Source organism: Myotis daubentonii, chromosome 10, assembly GCF_963259705.1.
Source record: "Myotis daubentonii chromosome 10, mMyoDau2.1, whole genome shotgun sequence".
NCBI lineage: Eukaryota > Metazoa > Chordata > Mammalia > Chiroptera > Vespertilionidae > Myotis > Myotis daubentonii.
This window is the reverse complement of record NC_081849.1, coordinates 80788527-80810633: the sequence shown is the minus strand read 5'-3', so window position 1 is coordinate 80810633 and position 22107 is coordinate 80788527. Positions and strand designations below refer to the sequence as shown.

The window sequence follows — 22107 nt, the reverse complement described above, 5'->3', positions numbered from 1 at the left end:
TGAACATGATTTTGCTGACTGACAATTGTAAGTAGTGAAGAAAGAGATACAGATGCCTGGGGGGGAGGTGTGCATGCATGTCATGCTTCCTCGGTCATTGACTACAGTGCCTGTTCAGTGTCCCCTAATTCCACCTGAGAAACTGTGGGCTCCACTGGTTTCTAGAAGAGATAGTTCATTTTAATTAAAAAAAACAAACCACAACTTTTCATGTGTTTAAGTAGCATGTGAGGACTGATAGCAATGCTTGCGTTTTGATAACATTGGAAACATGTATGCACCAAGACAAGTGGCATGGTGTCTGTGATTTCCTTAAAGAAAATTGTGTTGTGTATACATCACACCCACAGCTATACACAGTCACAAAATGTTCAACTTTTTAAAAAATGTATTTTTATACTCTATGCTGTTTATACTCGAAATCTCGTTTTCATGGCACACAAACTACACCTACACAACAGGTGTGCACTAGTCGGTAGAGTTACCTGCTAGGAAAGGTGGGTAAATCGTAGGTGGAAATCACCCTCTGCCTGCCCAAAGCCTTCCTCATGACCCTCCCAGTCAAAACCATCCCTGTGTAACCACCACTCTGTAATCTGTCACCCCAGGCGAGTGCATTAGGCACAATTCCATCTTGAACTCCACACAGAGGAGTGCTTTTAGACACAGTTCCATCTTGAACTTCACATAAATGGAATCACACAGTTTGTTGTCCTTGGTGTCTGGCTTCTGTTGTCTGTGAAATTCATCTGTGTTTTGCAGCAACAGTCTTGTTGCAGGACGTATTCACACAATCATCTCTCTTTTTTTTTTTGGAGGTGTGAACTATATATTAAATTGACATTTTCTAATTAAATGAATTGAGGTGACATTGGTTAATAAGATTATGTAGGTTTCAAGTGTATGTTTCTATGACACTTGGTCTGAATGTGTGCCCACCACCCAAAGTCAACGTCAACTGCGGCGAGGGGCCTGCTGCCTTGAGAAAGCAGCCCAGGCTTTGGAAGGGTTCCCCCCGCCCCCCCCCCCCCCCGCCGTGAACCGATCTCTGAAGGAGCCAGAAGCAGCCAACACTGAGTGGGCGGGAGCTGTGCACGCACAGGGAATCCACGTTTCCTTGATCCAGGGCCCAGGAAGCTGCGGGCATAGGTTTGGGAAGGAGTGAGTTTGTGTGTGACAAGGTGGCGCAGGACAAATTCTTGTTCAACTGAGAAATCAACAAGCTGACATCAGGAATTTCTCAAACATAGTTTGCAGTTGAGGCTGAAGGTCTTGACCCAGGTCCCAGACCTGCTAAGGAAACTTGAACTCAGCCCGGGCTCTGGACATGAGCCCTCTGGCTCTGCCCATCAGAACCAGGGGGGGATTGTGGCACACATTCGAGTGGCTGGTCTGTGTCAGAGGGAAGTGAAGGCAGTGTGGGTGTTAGTGTTAATGAACTGTTCTGAAGAACTGAATCTCCAAAAATCTTGCACACATGCCTCCACTTTCTCATTACCAGTTAGACCAGAGGTATTCACTCCCTCGTCCATTATACTCAGCATGTTTCTTCAGCGTGCACAAATTCTCTCTTTTAACCATCACAAGTATGCAAGACAGACATGGTCCCCCCACCTCATAGATAAGTCTACTGAGCCCCGGAGAATTGCAAGGCTCACCTGATATACATTTATCAAGTTCTTATTACATGACTAGAGGCCCCGTGCATGAAATTCATGCATAGGGGCAGTGGGTTCCCTCAGCCCAGCCTGCACCCTCTCCAATCTGGGACCTCTCAAAGGATGTCCTACTGCCGGTTTACAGGGATTGGGCCTAAACCAGCAGTCGTACATCCCTCTCACAATCCAGGATTGCTGGCTCCTAACTGCTCATCTGCCTGCCTGCCTGGTCGCCCCCAACTGCCCCCCCCACTGGCCTGGTTGCCCCCAACTGCCCCCCTGCCGGCCTGATCGCCCCACGCAGTCTGCTATTCAGTCGTTTGATCATCCCTCACTAACCCCCCTGCCAGCTTGGTTGCCCCACGCAGCCTGCTGTTCAGTCGTTTGATTGTCCTTCACTAACCCCCCTGCTGGCCTGGTTGCTCAAGGCAGCCTTCTGGTCATTACTGTTACTGTGATACTGTCCCAGACAATTTGCATATTCTTCTATTATTAGATACATAGGTACACACTAGAGGCCAGGAAACAGAAGACAGTGACAACTGCAATTTGGGTGGCTACGTGTTAGGAACTCAGTTCCTTCATACTTCTTCACTATGCCAACTGTCAGGTCTGAGACCCTCTGCCAGGGGTTGGACCTTCTTGAACACTGGGTGATAGACAGAGAAGCCATGAGAAGTTGTGGGTGTATAAGAGAATCTTTATTATAGGAGCCAGTGGCCAAATAGCCATCTATATATATAAAAGCTAATATGCCAAGTGTCCCTGAGGAGTTCGATCAACCAGGAGTTCGATCGCTCACTATGACATGTGCTGACCATCAGTGGGTGGTGCAGAATGAAGGGAGGCCCTGGCTGGCAGCCAGCAGCCGCTAGGGATCCTACCAGTGCACGAATTTCATGCACTGGGCCTCTAGTTACTAATAAGGAGCCACTATACAAAGCAGTTCTTCAAAGCAAAGTCCCATAAAGCAGGTAGCCACACACCAGCCAGGTAACAATGCATCTTTCAGCCTCTGTACCCCCAGCCATTATCTGAGCAGCCTGCCTTATGTAGGAGCTAGTTATATAGAAGCCATCCTCAGAGCCACAGCCTCACCAAGCAGCCTCACGCTGGTCAGTGATGCGTCTACCCTATTAGTGCAGCCCCATACTGGCTATTCAGTAACAACTTTATACAAACTCAGACAAAAGAGGCTTTATGCCAAATACTGACCTCAGTCTTTTGGGTTATAGAAGGGCACGCTTGCACAGTGCATAGATTGCTTTGTCCCTGCATCTGCGTATAGCATCTTAGCCTTGAACATTCTCATTAAGATTCCCATGCTCAGAGTGGCCTTGAGCATCCGGTGTATTCTGAATAGGGTCCCCACACTATGACATACCCAAAGCCAGACTAACTACCTGTCATCTAAAATCCTCCCACACCACTGTAAGGTTACCCCATTATCCCAATTTTACAGATGAAAAAGCAAAGTTCAAGCAAATTGCTGGTTGTGGAGTTGTTGGGTTTTTAAAGTTTCTCTTTAACCACCTCAGGACATGGTGAACAATAAGGTAAATGACAAGGGAATGTAGCCTTTTAGATGCAGCAAAGTCAGCTTAAAATGGAACAGAATAGAGTACCTAAAAGTGAACTCCAATGCATTTGAGATTTGTGTTTTTTATTTGAAAACTAGAGGCTTGGTGCAAGAATTCATGCACAGGTAGGGTCCCTAGACCTGGCTGGCGATCAGGGCCAATCTATGGGGTGACCAGTGGGGTGATTGGTGCCTCCGCTCGCACCCACTTTGGCTGGCCTGGCGCTGCCTGCTTGCTGCCCCACCCCCGCCACCACTGCCAGTCGGGGCCTGCGGGCTAGGGGCAGCTCCTGCATTGAACATCTTCCCCCCTAGTGGTCAGTGTGTGTCATAGCGACTAGTATTGAGCACCTGCCATGTAGCGAGGACCATGTGAGGCCCTGAGCTGGGCCTTGGATGCAAAGGGGTGTTCCGGGCAGAGAGGCAGGGGCACTGCCTTCACGGTTCATATTGAGGAGGATGAGCGTTAGGCTCACAAGGGCCGCGGAAAAGGGCCCGTCACAGAAATCTGCACCTGGATCCAATGTCTGGTCATGACCCTGCCCGAGCGGCTGAGGGAGAGCCGGGCCGGGAGCACAGAGGCTTCCAACCTGTGAGAAGGGCTGAGTGGCAGTTACAAAGCAGTCCGGGATGTGAGGTCCTACGCAGGGAATATAATCAGTAACTTCGTAATAACTGCGGGTGGTGCCAGGTGGGCACTGGAAATGCCAGGGGGATCACTGTGTAAAGTCTTTTCTTGTCTAACCACTTTGCTGTACCCTGAAACCAATACAAAATAATATTGAATGTCAACTGTCATTGAAAAGACATTTTCAAAAGCATATCTGTTGTTTAGCAGGGGATTATCAGGGCAGGCCTGGGGCTGGGGGCTGAATGAGCGATGCCCTGTGACCTCACAGCACCCTTGGAGGCAGGTCGCTGTAATCCCCCAGTTACACGTGATAAAAATGGGGCTTTCTCTCCCACTCAGGAATTCTGTGGATTCTGAAGGGCTCTGAGCAGAACTTGCTCAAGGACACACAGCCAGTGAGCAGCGGAGCTGGGGCTCGAACCCACCACCCAGGCTCCATTAGGGCCGTACCAGGGGCAAACTGAGGAGGAACAGGGCGGGGCCAGGACACACAGGGGCACAAAGGCTCTGGGAAGCAAATACTGGGTGCAAGTACTCTCCACCCTGCCCCCAACCCTACAGGTTACTTTTCTCCTGACTCTCCCCAAATCATAGACATGGAATCCCATAGCAACCGTCGCTGGATTAATCAGCTCACTTGATTCTTGCTGTGTAAACTCGAGATGTGCTCACGTCCCCAGAAACGGTTGAAAGGCTCAGGGAGGTGAAGGAGGTGTAGAGCAAGCATGTCAAACTCAAAGGCTAACACAGGCTAAATAAACAAGGTTTCAACAGTTTATGTGGTCCAAAAAAATAAACACGAAAGCTTCAATTTTCATAGAAACGTAGGTTTATTTCGATAGAGACATGCTGAATACAAAGGGCTGAAATAAATGAGTCATCGTTAATTAGTGTTCGTTGTTGGCTGTGGGACAGGCCCTGGGGTTGGCGGGGGCCACCCCGAGCTGGGGCTTTCAGACACAAGGGCACCTGGGTCCTTGGGGAGATTGGGAGCCTCTCGGGCAGGAAGGCAGGGGTTCGGACTGAGTCTCCGCCAGACACTGGCTCTGTGCCCTTCAGCCAGTTCCTTAGCTTCCCTGCGTCTCCATTTCCTTGTCTGCGCAAAGGTCAGCTCCCTCGGAGCTGGTGGGAAGATTAAACAAGGACATGTTTGCAAAGGACTCCGCGTGGCGCCCACACAGAGGTCATCCCCTCCTCAAGATTGTTACCACCATGAACTCGCCTCCGTGTGAATCGCATTATCACTAATTTATGGACTCATCTCTCTGTTTCCAATTCGCAGACTTGAAAACATCCTAACTTTAGAAAAGACGTAGAAAGAAGAGATAAGACGCAAGGGGTAATGTGTCTAACTTTGTTTTTCTAGGAGGCGTGGAAAGTCACCCTGGAGAAGGCAAGACAGATCGTCAAGAAACCCCCAACTCTGGTAAGTGGTCCGCGGGGAGAATGCCAGCCCCTCCCGGGCACGCTGATCTCCCCCTGGCCCTGCTCTCACCCCGCAGGCCAGCGGCTGCTCTGGGTACCAGCCCACAGGGCACCCTGGTTGACTTGGGATTGAAGTGGGAATAGGCGCGCCCTCCCCCCTCCCTCCCAACCTCAACAACACTCACATTTGGGGCAGGTTAGCCCTTAGTCCTGGGCGCTGTCCTGTGCACTGTAGGATGTTGGCTGCATCCCTGTCCTCCACCCACAAGTTGGCAGCATCGTTAGCCACCCCTTCCCAGTCCTGACGACCAAAAATGTCTCCAAGTGTCCTCTGAGCGCCCTTGAGACCTGCTGCTCTGCAGTAGACCATTTTGGAGGCTGTGTATCCTCCCAATCCTCCCCTTTCTACATATGAGACTTGGGACTGAGCCTCAGTGTTCCTGTCAGTGAGATGGGGCAGTAACATGTTCCTGTCAGTGAGACGGGGCAGTAACATGTTCCTGTCAGTGAGATGGGGCAGTAGCATGTTCCTGTCAGTGAGATGGGGCAGTAACATGTTCCTGTCAGTGAGACGGGGCAGTAACATGTTCCTGTCAGTGAGATGGGGCAGTAACATGTTCCTGTCAGTGAGACGGGGCAGTAGCATGTTCCTGTCAGTGAGACGGGGCAGTAGCATGTTCCTGTCAGTGAGACGGGGCAGTAACATGTTCCTGTCAGTGAGATGGGGCAGTAACATGTTCCTGTCAGTGAGATGGGGCAGTAGCATGTTCCTGTCAGTGAGATGGGGCAGTAACATGTTCCTGTCAGTGAGATGGGGCAGTAGCATGTTCCTGTCTCGCAGCATGGATGTGAGGACTAGTGGATGGATGTGTGCAGAGCACGTGGTAGCAGGCCTGGGACTTACCGAGCCTCCGTCAATGCCAGTGAAATCATCACATGATCCTGCTCCCTAATTTGCCCTGTGTGTAATAATACTTTGATTCAACAGGTAGAATGTTTAGTTCAAACTAGTTGTCCTTAGCCAAGTGTTTGATTTATGCTCTGGTTACAAACCAGCCCTAGCTGAAAAGGAAGCAAGAGAGTAGACCTTTAAAAATGTGTCTCCGGCCCTGGCCGGTTTGGCTCAGTGGATAGAATATCTGCCTGTGGACTGAAGGGTCCCGGATTCAATTCCGGTCAAGGGCATGTGCCTCGGTTACAGGTTCCCGGCCCTGGTCGGGGTGTGTGCAGGAGGCAACCAATCGATGTGTTTCTCTCACGTCCATGTTTCTCTCTGTCCTTCCCTCCCCCTTCCACTCTCTCTAAAAATCAACGGAAAAATATCCTTGGGTGAAGATTAACCAAAAGAAAAAAAAAATGTGTCTCCCTTGATGCTAGAGCCCTGGCAGGAGGAAGTGGCCATCGGAAAGATGAGGGCAGGGCCCGCCCTGCTGGTCAGGTCACCGCTCACCCCAAGGCACTACCAGGAAGGCAGTATTGACTTGGCAACTTGAAAGTGAAGGGGAGGTTCCCAGAGCTCTCAGCTCACCGGATCTGGCAGACACAAATAGAGGATGCCCAGTTCCATTTGAATTTCAGATAAGCGACGAAGAGTTTTGTAGTGCAAGTATGTCCAGGGCCGGATCTGGCAGACACAAATAGAGGATGCCCGGTTCCATTTGAATTTCAGATAAGCGACAAAGAGTTTTGTAGTGCAAGTATGTCCAGGGCTCTATCTTCGCCGGCAACATTACTCCTGGGGGCATCTGGGTTTTGATGTCCAAGGTTGACACACGTCTCATGGCAATACGCAGGCATTTCTACAGGATCTATTAGTCAGCCACCACGTCCGCATCGCCGATCATTATTTAATTCAGTGAATTGGAGCTACTTTAGCTCATCTGCTTAAGTCACTGAATGAGAAATTGAAACACGGCTCGAAGCCCTTGACCAGCACTTCTGCATTCTAAACAGAACTGAAGATGAGACCATTCTCCCTTTATCCTTCTCCGCACGCATCTGAAAACTTATTCTCAGGGCATGGTTTCCGCACTCCACAAGCTGCCTTGGCATTAACTCAAGGGCTAATTAGGATTTCACAGTTTTCTATTTCCGTCATCAGAATTGCGAACGTACTTCCTAGGGCCGGATTCCAATAATTCCTTGCATGAAGCCAGAAAACAGAAACCTACTGAACAATCCAACAATAATAGATTTCTCCAAAACCTCCTCCAATGTATTTATTCTCCAGATTAAAGCTCTCAGGGGGAAAAATAATCAGAAAATGCAAATAAGCGTTTTGGAAAAAATGCTCAGAGGGTATCGGCGGCAGTGAATTTCAGGGCGGTGCCGACAAAGTCATAGACGCAGCCAGGATGCTGCCTGCCATTTCGGCGAGCCCATTAGACGCCAGAACCCAGGCTGGGGAAGTTGAAAGGGATGGAAGGTTCCAGAGAAGGTCCGCACCGCCAGGAGGCCCAGAGAGGCTCCTGGGGGCACTACACAGGAATGGGGCAGACACCGGGTGTGTGAGGTTTGGAGTACCCAAGTCGTGGAATCACTGAATCTAATTTTCACAAAAACTCCTGTGGAGTAGACAGCCTACCTTCGTGATCAACCCCTCAAGGTCAGACAGGTGAAGTTCTTGGCTCACTCCACACAACTGGTGAGTGAGAAACCCATCATTTAAATAGACTTACTTACTTCCCACTTCCTGCCCTTTGTAATGTCAATGGCTCTCAACCAGCCCTCCTGGTACTAAATTTCAGGAAGATTCACATCACAGGCTCTGAGATGTTAGGACCATGCGGTGCACAGCCTGGGGCGGGGGAGGTGGGCTGTACGTGATGCCCCTGATCCTACACCCACCCACTCAATGAAATCTTCTGGGAAGCCTTTAAACATGGCTGCTGTTCAAACTCCATCCCAGACTGTGTGAATCCAAGTAAAATCATACACCAGAGTGGAACGGCCTTTCACCGAGCGGAAACTCCACTGCGGGCTGGCTGGGGACGGGGTGGCTCCTCTTGCCCTTTGACCTTCTATTTGTCCCATTCATCAGGGGTCCCCTCCACTCAACTCCTGTTTTTTCTGTTTTCATATAACATCCTGGTGTGGGGGAAACTCAGATGCAAGCAGAAGCTGGTGAAATGAATTGCAAAATGAAGGTGTGCCCAGGGACAGCCCCGACGTAAGGCTGTCATTTAGGTGGGATTGCATCTGCCAGAGGAACGTTGTAAGCCCATAGCTGAGCTGAGAACACGTTGGCCTCTGTCCAGCACAGCTCAGATCGAAAGAGGGGCCGGCAGACACGCCCTCGAGGCCTTCTGCAGTGTTGCTCTGTGTACGTCTCAGTTCCTTTTGCAAGTAAATGAGAAGAGGCGAGTCGTTCCCACACTGTGTGATGAAAAGACGGCACAGTCAGAACTTCTGTCTGACCTGGAGTTCTGGGGTCTCTGGACAAGCTCCGTCATCTGTCGCCCACATCCCAGCCCCAGTTTCTGCACCAGGCCTGTCAGAGACAGCTGCGGCCTGCAGGCTCAACTCCGACAGTGGACAGCTGTGCAATTATGATTTTATTCTCTCCTAGCTTCTGTGTGGCAATGTCCATATAAATTTGTTGGTGTATTGATTATTATCAGTGTTAAAATCTACATGGCCATTGGGTTAGTTAGACCCAGGCCTTCAGACTAAAGCAATAGCTTAGATGTTCCAGTGCACCCTGACTTTGAACTTGGGTCTCAGAATGTGTCTAGATCGCCACACTGCCCGCAGGGAGGTGGCGTCATCTCATGCTGGTGCTCGTCCGCTTTACAGTGTGTCTCCAATCCTGGTCCCACTTGTTCCCAGGGGCTGGACCCAGCCTTCCAGGCCCCCTCCCTTCCCCAGCCCCTCCTGCCGTACATCCGTGGTTCCCCGCCAGCCCAGTGTTGTCCTCCAGAGGGGACATTTGGCAATGTGTCTGGGGACTTTTTCGGGCTGCCAGCATTCAGTGGCCAGATGCCAGATACAGCCTACGGTGCACAAGGCAGCCCACAGCTAAGAGGTTTATAGCCCCAGTGGCAGTAATGCTGAGGTTAGAGACCCTGGGAGGGGCCTCAGGGTCTCCACCTGCCCACAGAGCTCTGTGCCCATCCCACCTCCTCCGGGCCGCCCTCTCACCTCCAGGGATATCTTCCTGAAATACAGATGTGACCCCCGCTTACCGCCTTCCCGGATTCCCTGCTTTCCCCGGGATAAAGTATACAAGCAGCCTAGGCTTGTAGTAAAGGCTCCTTCCTTCCACGGTCTCATGGTCTCATGCTTCCCCAGGCTCCACCAGGCTGAGATGTGTGGCGGCCCTCTGATACCTCAGGCTCCCACCGCACTGCGTGGGGCATGGGGCGCTCCCTGCACCCACAGCCATGCTACTCAGACACCCCGGGACCTTTGTAAAAGGCCGTTTGTGATGCAGCCGGTCTGCAGTGGGGCCTGAGACCCTGCGTTTGTGAAGGCTCCTGGGGGCCTGTGTTCCTCGTTTGCAATCACACTGTCAGCAGCGAGGACTTGGCACAGTGGTTCTCAAACCTTAGTGGGCATTGTGTGACTGGAGCCCAGGAAAACCCAGATGACTGCGCCCGCCCCAGGCTCTCTGACTCAGTAGGCAGGGTGGGGGTCACAAATTGCATGTGTAGCAAGTCTGCAGGTTGCACTTGGAGTCGCGAAGCCCAGAACGTATGTCTGTGCCTCCGCACCCGCCTCCCGGGGTCCTGAGAGCCGTGTTACTGCCTGGACCACTGCAGACCTGGCAGCGTGCTAAGAGCTGGGATGGCCCCCTGCGCTCCACTGGGCAGTGAGCTCCGTGAGGACAAGGACAGACTTCTGTCTGCACGTCTTACAGGGAGCTGGAGGCGCTGGTCAGGGCTGTGGTTCTAACCCTGGAACGTTGGGGAAACATGACCTTCTAGAGACCTTGTGTATCGCCTGAGAGGTTGCCGGTTCTCCTTTGCCAGCCTCACCACCTCACCAGCTCTGTCGAGACGGCCCCCAGCCACCTGCAGGGCCCTGGGGCGGGCAGGACCCTCTGTACCTCTCCCTTCAGTGATAGATGGCGATTCCCTGCTTTTCCCACCGTTTCCTCCTCTCACCTGCGGATGGCAGCATGAAAGTCACACTCTTTCTAAAACTGCAAAGGCCTGGGCTTCCCTGCATCACAGAGCGTGAGCCTGGTGGAGCCCCCATGCCCTTTGCTCGCCTCGCCTGGGGACTCCGTGGGCACTGCCTTCCTCCTTCCTCCCAAGCTCGGGCATGTCTCTCCCACTAGTCTTGATTTTGCCTCCTAAGAGGATGGAAGCATTTTATTTGAAAATGTTCTGCATTTTTGAATCCTTTTCCAAGCACTGGAGCACATGGAGGGAGAGGAGTTCTGTTTGTCTGAGTAGATCGGCCCCAGGTGGGCCAGACCCTGGGGGAAGGATCGGGGGAGGTGGACAGATGGAGGTGGACAGGTAGAGGTGGACAGGTGAGGGTGGACAGGTGGAGGTGGACAGGTGGAGGTGGACAGGTAGAGGTAGACAGGTGAGGGTGGACAGGTGGAGGTGGACAGGTGGAGGTGGACAGGTGGAGGTGGACAGGTAGAGGTAGACAGGTAGAGGTGGACAGGTGAGGGTAGACAGGTGGAGGAGGACAGGTGGAGGTGCACTGGTAGAGGTGGACGGATGGAGGTGGACGGGTGGAGGTGGACGGGTGGAGGTGGACAGGTGGAGGTAGACAGGTGAGGGTGGACAGGTGGAGGTGGACAGGTGGAGGTAGACAGGTGAGGGTGGACAGGTGGAGGAGGACAGGTGGAGGTGGACGGGTGGAGGTGGACAGGTGGAGGTGGACAGGTGGAGGTGGACAGGTGAGGGTGGACAGGTGGAGGTGGACAGGTGGAGGTGGACAGGTGGAGGTGGACAGGTGAGGGTGGACAGGTGGAGGAGGACAGGTGGAGGTGGACGGGTGGAGGTGGACAGGTGAGGGTGGACAGGTGAGGGTGGACAGGTGGAGGAGGACAGGTGGAGGTGGACGGGTGGAGGTGGACAGGTGAGGGTGGACAGGTGGAGGAGGACAGGTGGAGGTGGACAGGTAGAGGTGGACGGGTGGAGGTGGACGGGTGGAGGTGGACAGGTGGAGGTGGACAGGTGGAGGTAGACAGGTGGAGGTGGACAGGTGGAGGTGGACAGGTGAGGGTGGACAGGTGGAGGTGGACAGGTGGAGGTAGACAGGTGAGGGTGGACAGGTGGAGGTGGACAGGTGGAGGTGGACGGGTGGAGGTGGACAGGTGAGGGTGGACAGGTGAGGGTGGACAGGTGGAGGAGGACAGGTGGAGGTGGACGGGTGGAGGTGGACAGGTGAGGGTGGACAGGTGAGGGTGGACAGGTGGAGGAGGACAGGTGGAGGTGGACGGGTGGAGGTGGACAGGTGAGGGTGGACAGGTGGAGGAGGACAGGTGGAGGTGGACAGGTAGAGGTGGACGGGTGGAGGTGGACGGGTGGAGGTGGACGGGTGGAGGTGGATAGGTGGAGGTGGACAGGTGGAGGTAGACAGGTGAGGGTGGACAGGTGGAGGTGGACAGGTGGAGGTGGACAGGTGGAGGTAGACAGGTGAGGGTGGACAGGTGGAGGTGGACAGGTGGAGGTGGACGAGTGGAGGTGGACAGGTGAGGGTGGACAGGTGGAGGTGGACAGGTGGAGGTGGACAGGTGAGGGTGGACAGGTGGAGGTGGACAGGTGGAGGTGGACAGGTGAGGGTGGACAGGTGGAGGAAGACGGGTGGAGGTGGACGGGTGGAGGAGGACAGGTGGAGGTGGACAGGTGGAGGTGGACAGGTGGAGGTAGACAGGTAGAGGTGGACAGGTGGAGGAGGACAGGTGGAGGTGGACAGATGGAGGTGGACAAATGAAGGTGGATAGGTGGAGGTGGGAACTCTCTCGGGCTGGACAGAAAGGAGCAGCCTTGAGGTTGAGGAAGGAGCCGGAACACAGGCTCCAACGTGGAATGCATGTGGAGCGTGGAGACAGGAACAAGTGGTACGTTTAGTTCAGTCAAATGCCCTGGGCTCTGGAGAAGGGAGAGTTCAGGAATCCCGACCATGGAGCCAATGGAGAAGGCCTCTAGGAGTTGGGGAACCATTCTTGAACTAAACAGTGTTTTTCCTTATTATTTTTCTCTCCAGAAACACCCGAGAGGTGGTGCTGATATCTGTGCCCTCCCGTTCCTGGCGAAGATCTGTCAGAAGATTAAGCGGTGTGTACGCTGCGCTGCCCTCCACCACTGCACGGGGGGCGTCTGTCCCTCTTTCCCGTGGGCTGAAAGGGCCTCAGATGTCAATGCATCTTCCTGAAAGGGAACATTTTTCTTTCTCATCACTCGTCCAGAACCTAGAAGACAGAGCCTGAGCTTTGAGCAACGCAGGCTCAAAGTGGGGGTGCAGGCTGCTGGAGAGGTCGTGCCTCCCAGCCGCCAAGGACCCTACCCCAGGGGGTATTGGACCCCGCGTGATCTTTGGGGACATCCACGTTCTTGGCTCTCGGGCAATGCCGTCTCCTGAGCTGGCTTTGAAAATAAGCACTAAATGTGCCCAGGCCTCAGTTTCCCTAAACCTTAATGTAAGGCATATGCTGTTATGGCTGCTCCTCAGGGTTGATTGGGGATGATTAAATGCAGGCTCCTTGGCCTGAGACCTGGCAGGAGAGCAGTGTGTTTCCCAGGCTCTGGGGGCCTCTGTCCTCCCCAAAGCTCACCTTCTATGCAGGTGCCAGATGGTAGATGCTACATGATCAGGTGATGCTTCCAGGACCCCAAATACTGCCCTTTACCTGTGAGGCGCACATGGCGCCACACCGTCCCACCAGCCCCTGCTGCTCTCATCCTGGCTCCTGCCAGTCCTGTACTCGAGCCCATTTTAGGCTGGCCTAGTTCTCATTGTGAGGGCCTTCAGGTGAGAGCACGGAGGTGAGAGGCAGGCTGCAGGACTATATTATAGAGTCGCTATAACATCCACAAACTGGGTGGCTTAGAACAACAGAAATGTATTCACCCCATACTGGAGGCTGCAGGTCTGAAAGCAGGGTGTTTGCAGGGTCCCTCCGAGACTCTGCTCGCTCTGAGCTGCCCCTGAGACTCCAGGTCGGATCCTTGCTTGCCTCTCAGCTTCTGGAGCTGGCCAGTGATCCTCGGTGTCCTGGATCCCTTCAGTCTCTGCCCCCATCTTCGTGGGCCCTCTTCCCTGGGCGTCTATGCATAAACCCACACATGCATCACCTCACGTAAATGCATACAGACTGTTGTATCTTATGCCTCAAGGTTCTCAGCATAAGTTGTTCAGAGGAAAGTTTTAAGAAAAGACTTCCATCAGTGAATGCCATGTAAAATGGCACAAATTCAACCTGTAAGTGCCTATCGCACCGACTGGACCGAAAACACACTCTCCTTTCCAGGGGACTCAGCATCCATGCCCACACCCTCTGAGGCTTCAGTTCAGTGACTGCACTTCCCACGGGGGGCAAGTGAAGCATCAGAGGAAACAGCTCTGCCGGTGCGGAGAGACTGGCTGAGTTGGCCTGGTGCTCTTACTATTACCTTACCTAATAACAGACAAACATGTAAATTGACCGTCCCTCCGCTACTCTCACCAGCCAATCAGGAGAGTATGCAAATTAACCCAACAAAGATGGCATTTAATTTGCATATGTAGGCGTGAAGACTGAAGGCTCCGGCTGGAGCAGCAGAGACTGAAGGCTCCGGCCGGAGCGAAGGCCTGGGTCCCGGGTGCCAGAGGAAAACCGGTGCCAGCAGCCAGAGGAAGGGAAGACCTATTGCACGAATCTGTTCATGTAATGGGCCTCTAGTATTATTAGAAAGGGCTTCTATCACATAAACCCAGCTCAGCCACGTCTGAAAATGTCTCTCTGCTTTCACAAACAGTTTCTTCTCTCTTAGTTCACCGGTGTTGTGTTTTCTTTCTTCCAGAACTATCACGAATTCGGTGCCATTCAGAGATGTCGATTCAGACAATTACAGCGTTTCCCCAGTAAGTATGGTGCAGGGTAACCAGAGGGAGGTTCCCTGGCTTCCGCATCACTTCCTACAAACGTCTTTAATAAGACAAGATGGGCTTCCCCTTGAGCGTATTATTAATTTGATAACACACCATTTCACAGTTTTTATGGACTTTCTGGCATCTGAAAAATGCATGAATCATCGAAGGGGGTCATAGGCCTGGGTTTTGTTTCCTGGAGCCATTCCCAGCTGGGAGTCTCTGCGGGGATGGAAATGATCTTGAAGGCTGTCGGGAATTATTTTGGAAATTCTTAAGCCTACTTCAACTTACTTTTCTAAGTGTGTGCGAGTGCGCGCATGAGACTGTGCGAGTGTGCATGTTGGATTTAGAGCAGTGAGGGTGGCAGGTGCTCTATGAGAAAGAAACAAGCAGGTAACAAGCCACAAAGTCCCCACCTCAGTGAGACCCAGCTCTCCCGCCTGGGAATGGGGAAATCAAACCAGTGTTCTACCTTATCATGACTCTTCAAGTCAGGCGGGTCCAACACATAATAAATCCATGTAATCAACTAGATTAGCTAGAGACTTTTTAATTATCCAGGGAAATGATTGATCATTTGACCAAATAAACCAAATGATTGGAGCCTGACAAGACTGCTGATTAATAGAAAAAGTTCAGGGAGTTGGATAGTTCTGCAGTTGGTAAAAGTGCACATAGACACACACAGACACACACGTGTACATACATGTGCATGCACACACATGTGTACATATAACTGCATATGCCACGTGCATATACATTCACACGCACGCAGCTCCATACAACCTCATACAGGCACACACCCAATAGCATGTATACACACACACACACACACACATTCACATCCACACACCCCACCTGTTGTTGGCCCTGGGACCAGGTTACATTGCACCTCACACAGCGTATGTTATCATCCTAATCTTCGTGATCGATAGTGTTCTTTGCCTATTGGAGTTATGGCATTCCCCCCCGCCCCCGCCCGGCTCTTCCGACTGCCCCTCCTCGTTTCACATCAACACAGAACTGACCCTTCCCACGTTGCCCTCGGATTGCAGACGCTGCGCGGCTACCACTGGCGAGGGAGAGACTGCAATGACAGCGACGAGATGGCCTACCCTGGCAGAAGGTAACCGTCTCCGCTGGTCTCTGATTCTGAAAATTACCTTCCGAAAGGGAGGCAGGAAGCGTCGTTCGTTTCCCCAGCCCCGGGGGTTCATGCCCGCAGAGGGAAGGGCCCCCCATCTCCTGATGGAAGTGAAGCTCAGGGAAACCAGAGCATCATCTGTGCAAGAAAGGCTCAGGGAGCACCTGCTAATGCCCAAGCACTCTGCGCCCACTGGGTGGTAAACGAGATAGAAATGTTCTTTTTCCCATTGGGGCTCACCGCCCAGTAAGAGGAACAGCCACATGAGCCGTGCCTGTGGACGTCACCCAGCCTCCTGCACGCGTCCTACACGCAGGGCTGGGCCCAGACAGCCCCTCTCCCACCAGGACTGAGGGCGGGGGGGTGGGGGCGGGGGGGTCCAGGGCATGACCAGCATGTCCCATGTTAGTCCTGGGCTGGTGTTCAGCCCATCACATCTCTCACTTCCAGAAATGGATGTGTCGCCTTAGCTGTGACTGCGGTGCCAAAGCATCCAGTTAGCCAGGTGTCAGGGATTGGAGAGGCATCACTTGAACGGTCTCGCCTATCTAAATCCAGTGGCCTGCAGGCTGGTTTGGGACGCCCATCAGCCCTGTTCCACAGCCACGCAGCCCAGGAACCGGGTCAACCACAAAAAGCCTGGACTTGGTCCACCGCTCCCAGCAAACATCCCAAACCAAGATAACAGCCGAGCAGAGGCTTCTGTTCGTCACAGCACAGGGCGGAGGCTGTCTCCCGTGAGCGGCCTGCTGTCTGTCCCTGACACTGTGGGTGGCACTCACGTGTGCATCATTCATGACGCTCAGTCACTGAGTGACAAGTGAATGCCCAGACCAATGCTGACGCTCTCCTCGCAGGCCAGACCGCTGGGATGAACATCGGGATTCCAACTGCAACGGCATCTGGGTGAGCAACTAGAGGCGACCTCCACCTGCCTCCCGACCCCCCTTCCTTCCTTGCGTTCGTCACGCCTGAGGAAGAGGACGGGCCGGAACCATGCGTTCTGCTGCGTGGAGAGGGGTGTAGGGCTCCGGTCACACACGAGGGGGTGGATCCACACTGTAACGGGAGGTGGGGCTCTCTCATCGCAGCCCCTTTTTAAAAAAAAAATTTTTTTATTGATTTCAGAGAGGAAGGGAAAGGGAGAGAAAGAAACATCAATGATGAGAATCATTGATCGGCTGCCTCCTGCATGCCCCCTACTGGGGATGGAGCCCACAACCTGGGCATATGCCCTTGACTGGGGATTGAACCGTGACCTTCTGGTTCATAGGTCAATGTTAAACCACTGAGCCAAGCTGGCCGGTCATCATCACAGCACCTATAAGCCTTGCTGAAGGTCACCCACACCTACCTCTGAGTTCTCCCCTGAACAGTGTGAAATTAGCTGGAGAGTGGTGTTAGCAAAGTTTTACAGCAACACGGACATCTCCTAGGGCAAGCCAGGCTGTCCCCTTGTCATGGCAGCCACTTCCTTCTGTTTCCTAAGGCTAGTCGGAGGCAGGGTCACCTTACCTGCCAGGCACCTGCCTTGTCATGAGGAGGAGGAGACATCCCCCCTAGATCTTAAGGTGTCAAGACCCCCAAGACCACTCTTGTTCTGATAAACTCAAGCTACATTGTCAAGTGGGGGACAAAGAGGGGTGATCAGTGTGTGAGATCGTCCTTGTTCCACGGCCCCTCCCCTGCCTCTGGGGTGTGCCACCCGTGAGGAAGGCCAGTAAGACTGTGCTCTGCCCTGTCCGGGTCGCTGGTGGGGCCTCGGTGCTCCCTCAGAGGGACACCCTGCACTCCAGCACCCTGCCGGCAGCCTCTGGGACAAGGTCGTCCAGGGTCTGGACCTCTCCCCACCCCCCACCTCCCGTTCCTTAAAGCCCAGCTCCCTCACATGGAACGTGGCTGTGTCCGATTAAGGACTCGAGAGACCTAAAGGGTTTGATCTACTGATTTGCCTTTTCAACTTTTTTTTTAATTTAAATTCTTTATTTTTTTTCTACTTTTAAAGCCATTTGGGGAGGATTTGGTGTATGTGTCTCATAAATTTAAAGACAAACTGCTAATCTTGTCATTTCTTTTTTAAAGGGTGTTGATCCAAAGGACGGAATCCCCTATGAGAAGAAGTTCTGTGAAGGTATGAATGTCAAAGTCTGTTTGTTCATCCCAACAGAATGTTCCTTTTCCCGTCGGAGGCAAATGGAAGGGAACAGACCACCCAAGTGAGGAAGTGCCTGACGCTAGGCCTTATACTTGGCCAATTTACATTTATTTTCATGACGAATCCAAACAGGACATGAGAAGGATTCTAGTAAAAGGAGGCAGAATCTAGAGAAAGCAAAACTGAATTTGTGTAATTGACTCCTTTCCCTGAGGACTGGAAACCTGAATGATAACGTTAGAAAAAGCCGCAGCGTAGGAATCCAATGGCTGCAGCCTGGAGGGTTCCCTGAGTCACCAGGTGTGAGCCTTCACCCCGGTTGACAGGGACCCCATCAGTACAAGCCCAGGTCCCCGAGATTGTGTGTTGAGGACACGGAGAAGACGAGAAAGGGTCACCTGCACTGAGTTTCTCATCTGGGGAAGTGCTGGGTTCAGTTACCCTGTTCTCTACCAAAGTAGCTGAGCTCTGTATTCTAAATCCTAAATGCCTCGGACATCTGGGCTACCAGTACCGTTAGGAGGAACCTATCACCACCCACAACTTACTGAAAACACTCCCGGTGATGCCCAACGAGACCCTGTGGTAGCATCGCTGTTTTATGCCTAAGCAATGGCTTTCCCCAACATTTAGAAGCATTTCATTCATTCATTCATTCATTCATTCATTCAACAGATATTCCCTGAATGTCTATTCTTTTAAGTGCCAAGAGCTATACTTGGCTCTGAGTTTTCATGGGCAGACATAATACAGTCCTTGCCCTCAGTCAACTTAAATATAATTAATTATAGTTCCGTTCTCAGAGGGGCAGGAAGGGGGCAGAACAGGCAAAGACCCAATGCCTCGTTATACGTTTAAAAATGCTTGTGGGGTGAATAAAAGAATGAATGAAAAAATACACTCATGAATAAATAGACTCAGATCTAGTGAAATCCTGGCATAGGGCTTTAGGTCACTGTGGGAAGCCCCTTTAATTCCCAAAGTCCCAACCCCTCCCAGGTGTCCTGGGCCTTCCCCGTCACCATTTGTGTGGCCAAGTACTAGCTGTCGCAGTCCCAAGACAGGAAGCCACTGGAGTGAAGCTGATTTAGGGGTGAGGGTGGGAGTGGGGGAAGGCGGCTGTCCTCTCTGACTGGGAGGCATCAATCACTTCTCCCAGGATCTGAAGGGGTTTGGGAGTGTATGTGCATCGCCCATGGGCAGATGATTTGTGTAGATGGGCCCAGGATCAGATTCAGTGATTCTTTACCCCACACCCTCGGGCTGCCCAGAGAGAGACCTTCGTATGGCTGTCGCTCCATCAATCCGCCAGAATCGCCCACCCAGTGCTTTTGCCTATGTGGATTAAGAGCTTTCAGGGTCCATCACATCTTCGATAAATCAAAATTGCTCCATGAGATCAGTAATTCTTAAAGTGAATTATGTCAGAAATCGGTGCGTTTCCCACACAGCAATTTCCAGAACCAAAATTGAGGGCATATTGCTGAGTCCAGATAAAGTTTTGATCCATTCATTCATCCGCCCTCACTCAGGGTGTCTCACGGCAGTTTACTTCATGCTGAGCTGGGAAACACACCCTCCTCCGGACCGCTCAGCTCAGGGTTTCGATGGCCTGGAATCTCATCGAGCTCCTGAAGGCTATGTCCCTCACAAACAGCGGCCATGCATCACTGCTACGGTGCTCTGTGCGTGGGGTACACGCCAGGGCATCTGATGTCCTGACCACGCCGTCTGGAGGCTTGCAGCCGCGAGAGCATAAATAACACAAATGCATTGTGCCGCCTAGGGTCAGAGCCCAGGGGAATCGTGCTGCTGGGAGACTCGGCCGGGGCTCATTTCCACATCCCTCCGGAGTGGATCACGGCTTCGCAGATGTCCTTGGTGAGTAATGTTGGCAGCAGTCTCCCGGCTGTGCTGGCCTTGGGCCTGCTCCCCGCTCTCTCTAAATGTGATGCCAGCTCCAAACAGGTGCACGTTTTCCTGCTCAGCAAAACCTGCCGTAAAAGGCGCACCCGCTCCAGTTCAGTTCATTCCCGACGATGCGAGACGCCATGCGAGGGCCTTGTCACAATAGACTCAAAACAAGAGCCAGCACGTCTTATTGGAAAACAAATTAAAGTGACAGTGTAGTATCCCTTGTAGTATCCCTTATCATCTATCAAGTAGACAAAGGTTAAGTGATGAAGGCCCACTATTAGCAAGCTTATGGTACCATGGGCGTGTTGGAACTTCTCTGTAAGGCAAGCATGTCAAACTCACAGCCTGGGGGCCGCATGCCTCGTTTATTTGGCCTGTGTTCGCCTTTGGGTTTGACATGCTTGCTGTAAGGCAATTGGACAATATGTACAAAGTGACAGTAAAATGTTTGTGGGTTTAACCAGTAATTCCACATCTGGAAATTTACCTTTAAACCTGACTAGTCACTTGCTCAAGAATCTATGTCCATGAATATTCATCCAAGAGATATTTATAATAGTAAAAACGAGAAAAGAAACTAAAAATAGGGGATTAGATGCCCTGGTCAATTTGTCTCAGTGGTTAGAGCATTAGCCAGTGGATGGAAGGGTCATGGGTTCGATTCCTGGTCAAGGGCACATACTTCAGTTTTAGGTTCTATCCTCAGTGTTTCTCTCTCTCTCCCTCCTTCCCTTTCACTCTCTCTAAAAAAAAAAAAAAAAAAAAATCAATGGAAAAAATATTCTTGGGTGAGGATTAAAAAAATAAAAATAGGGGATTGGATATGTAAAATTATATTTCATCCATAAAATGAAATATGCAATCATTAGTACCACTGTTATAGACACATTTATTGGCAAGAAACTGTATTTATGATCATTTGTTAGGGGCAAAAGCATGTTACAAAGTGGTATGTATGGTGTTTTGTGAATATATAATATGTGTGCGTATGTACAAAGAAAAGCATTGGAAGGCTGTAGATCAGTGGGTAACCCTGGTACCTCTGGACGGGAGAATTCTGAGTAACTTTCTTCTACTTTGTTTTCAAGGAACTTACTAGTATATCATATATGTGCCAAGTATTATAATATAAGATTAGGTGATTACTTGGTTTTGTTTCCAGCAAATAGCTAAGGAAACCTGCTAAGGAAACCACGCCACTGCTTTATTGAATCTCTGCAGAAGGTCTGTCATGTAGATGTTATTACAGCACGGCCTGGCTTTATAGACACCCAGGGAGCAGGTGGCAGAATCATTTCCTGTCAGTGTCACTTTAAACAAGCCACCTAACCGGAAACGCTGGAGATGAGGATAGGAACAATCTCAAGCAAGGCCATTTGCTTCAGTGAGCTAATGGCTATGAAAATGCTGTAGAGCCATGGGTTGGATTCAAACCAGACACAAGTAAATTCGCACACAACTCACGCAGGGCCATCAACCCATCAGCCAAAGCAAGTCACAGGGCCATGACCCAGATCCACGGGGAAGGAAGCCTGTCTGCCCCAAGTGAGAGAAGGGAGAGAGCGCATATTTGCTACATCGCTTTTATCTCCTTGTAAATGTTAAATATTCAATAGAGAAAAATAAGCAAATACAGAAATTATTAACAAATCGTTAAAATTCCACTTAATACTACCACCCAGAGAGAATTGTTTTAACATTTTGGGGTATAAGATTGGTTTTGAAATATTCTTTTAATATTTTTCTTAGAAAAAAATGAATACATAAAGTCAACACTAGAACTTATTTTGAGAAGTAAAAAAAAGAAAAAAATTCCCCCATCATCTCAAACTTCTCTCAGTATTTTTCCATTCTTTCCTAGCATTCCACCCCCATTGTGATTCCACCCACAAGGCAGTCACATGAATAGCAAGTATGCAACTGGTGACCCGCCCTTTTTACAATTAGTACTAATCATAATCATTTTCCACATTGCGTAGTCTTTAACATATTTTATTGATTTCAGAGAAAGGAGAGGGAGAAAGAGATCGAAAGATCAATGATGAGAATCATTGATCAGCTGCCTCCTACAACCCCCCTACTGGGAACCAAGCCCGCAACTGGAATCGAACTATGACCTCCTGATTCATGGGTCGATACTCAACCACTGAGCCACGCCAGCTGGACACAACTTAGTCTTTAGGTTATTATCTTCTTCCCTGTTCCATGGAATCTCCTTCAGTGTACAAGCCATAAACTACTAAATCATTCCCCCGAGACTAAATATGAAGCTGATTTATGGCTTCTTTATTTTGGCTACTATGGCTCATGCTCCCCTTTTTTTTAAAGCTTCCAGTTTTTTAAAATGTGTTACCTATGGAACCTCTTCATGTGCACAGGGGGTCAGCCTAGGGAGGGGCCATGCCTCGCAGACAGCCATGAGGTACGTTGAGCTCAGAGCACACCTCATGTTTTGGTTGTTTGGCTTTTAAAGCTTGCTGCAAGGACAAACAACCTATCACCAAATACTAGCCCGGGGCCTACTGTGCACCAAGACCTACTGTCCGCCGAACCCTGTGACAG

General features: G+C 51.2%; 1 protein-coding gene across 1 annotated transcript in view; it reads left to right on the top strand.

Moving 5' to 3' along the window:
* The window catches only part of AOAH (acyloxyacyl hydrolase), a 98949-nt gene that overhangs the window by 25467 nt on the left and 51375 nt on the right, over nucleotides 1–22107 (top strand). Inside the window, exons 5-11 of the mRNA XM_059655861.1 lie at nucleotides 5235–5294; nucleotides 12464–12534; nucleotides 14260–14320; nucleotides 15385–15455; nucleotides 16331–16379; nucleotides 17556–17604; nucleotides 19415–19509. Of these exons, the coding sequence (XP_059511844.1) occupies nucleotides 5235–5294; nucleotides 12464–12534; nucleotides 14260–14320; nucleotides 15385–15455; nucleotides 16331–16379; nucleotides 17556–17604; nucleotides 19415–19509 (456 nt within the window). The remainder of the gene's footprint in view (nucleotides 1–5234; nucleotides 5295–12463; nucleotides 12535–14259; nucleotides 14321–15384; nucleotides 15456–16330; nucleotides 16380–17555; nucleotides 17605–19414; nucleotides 19510–22107) is intronic.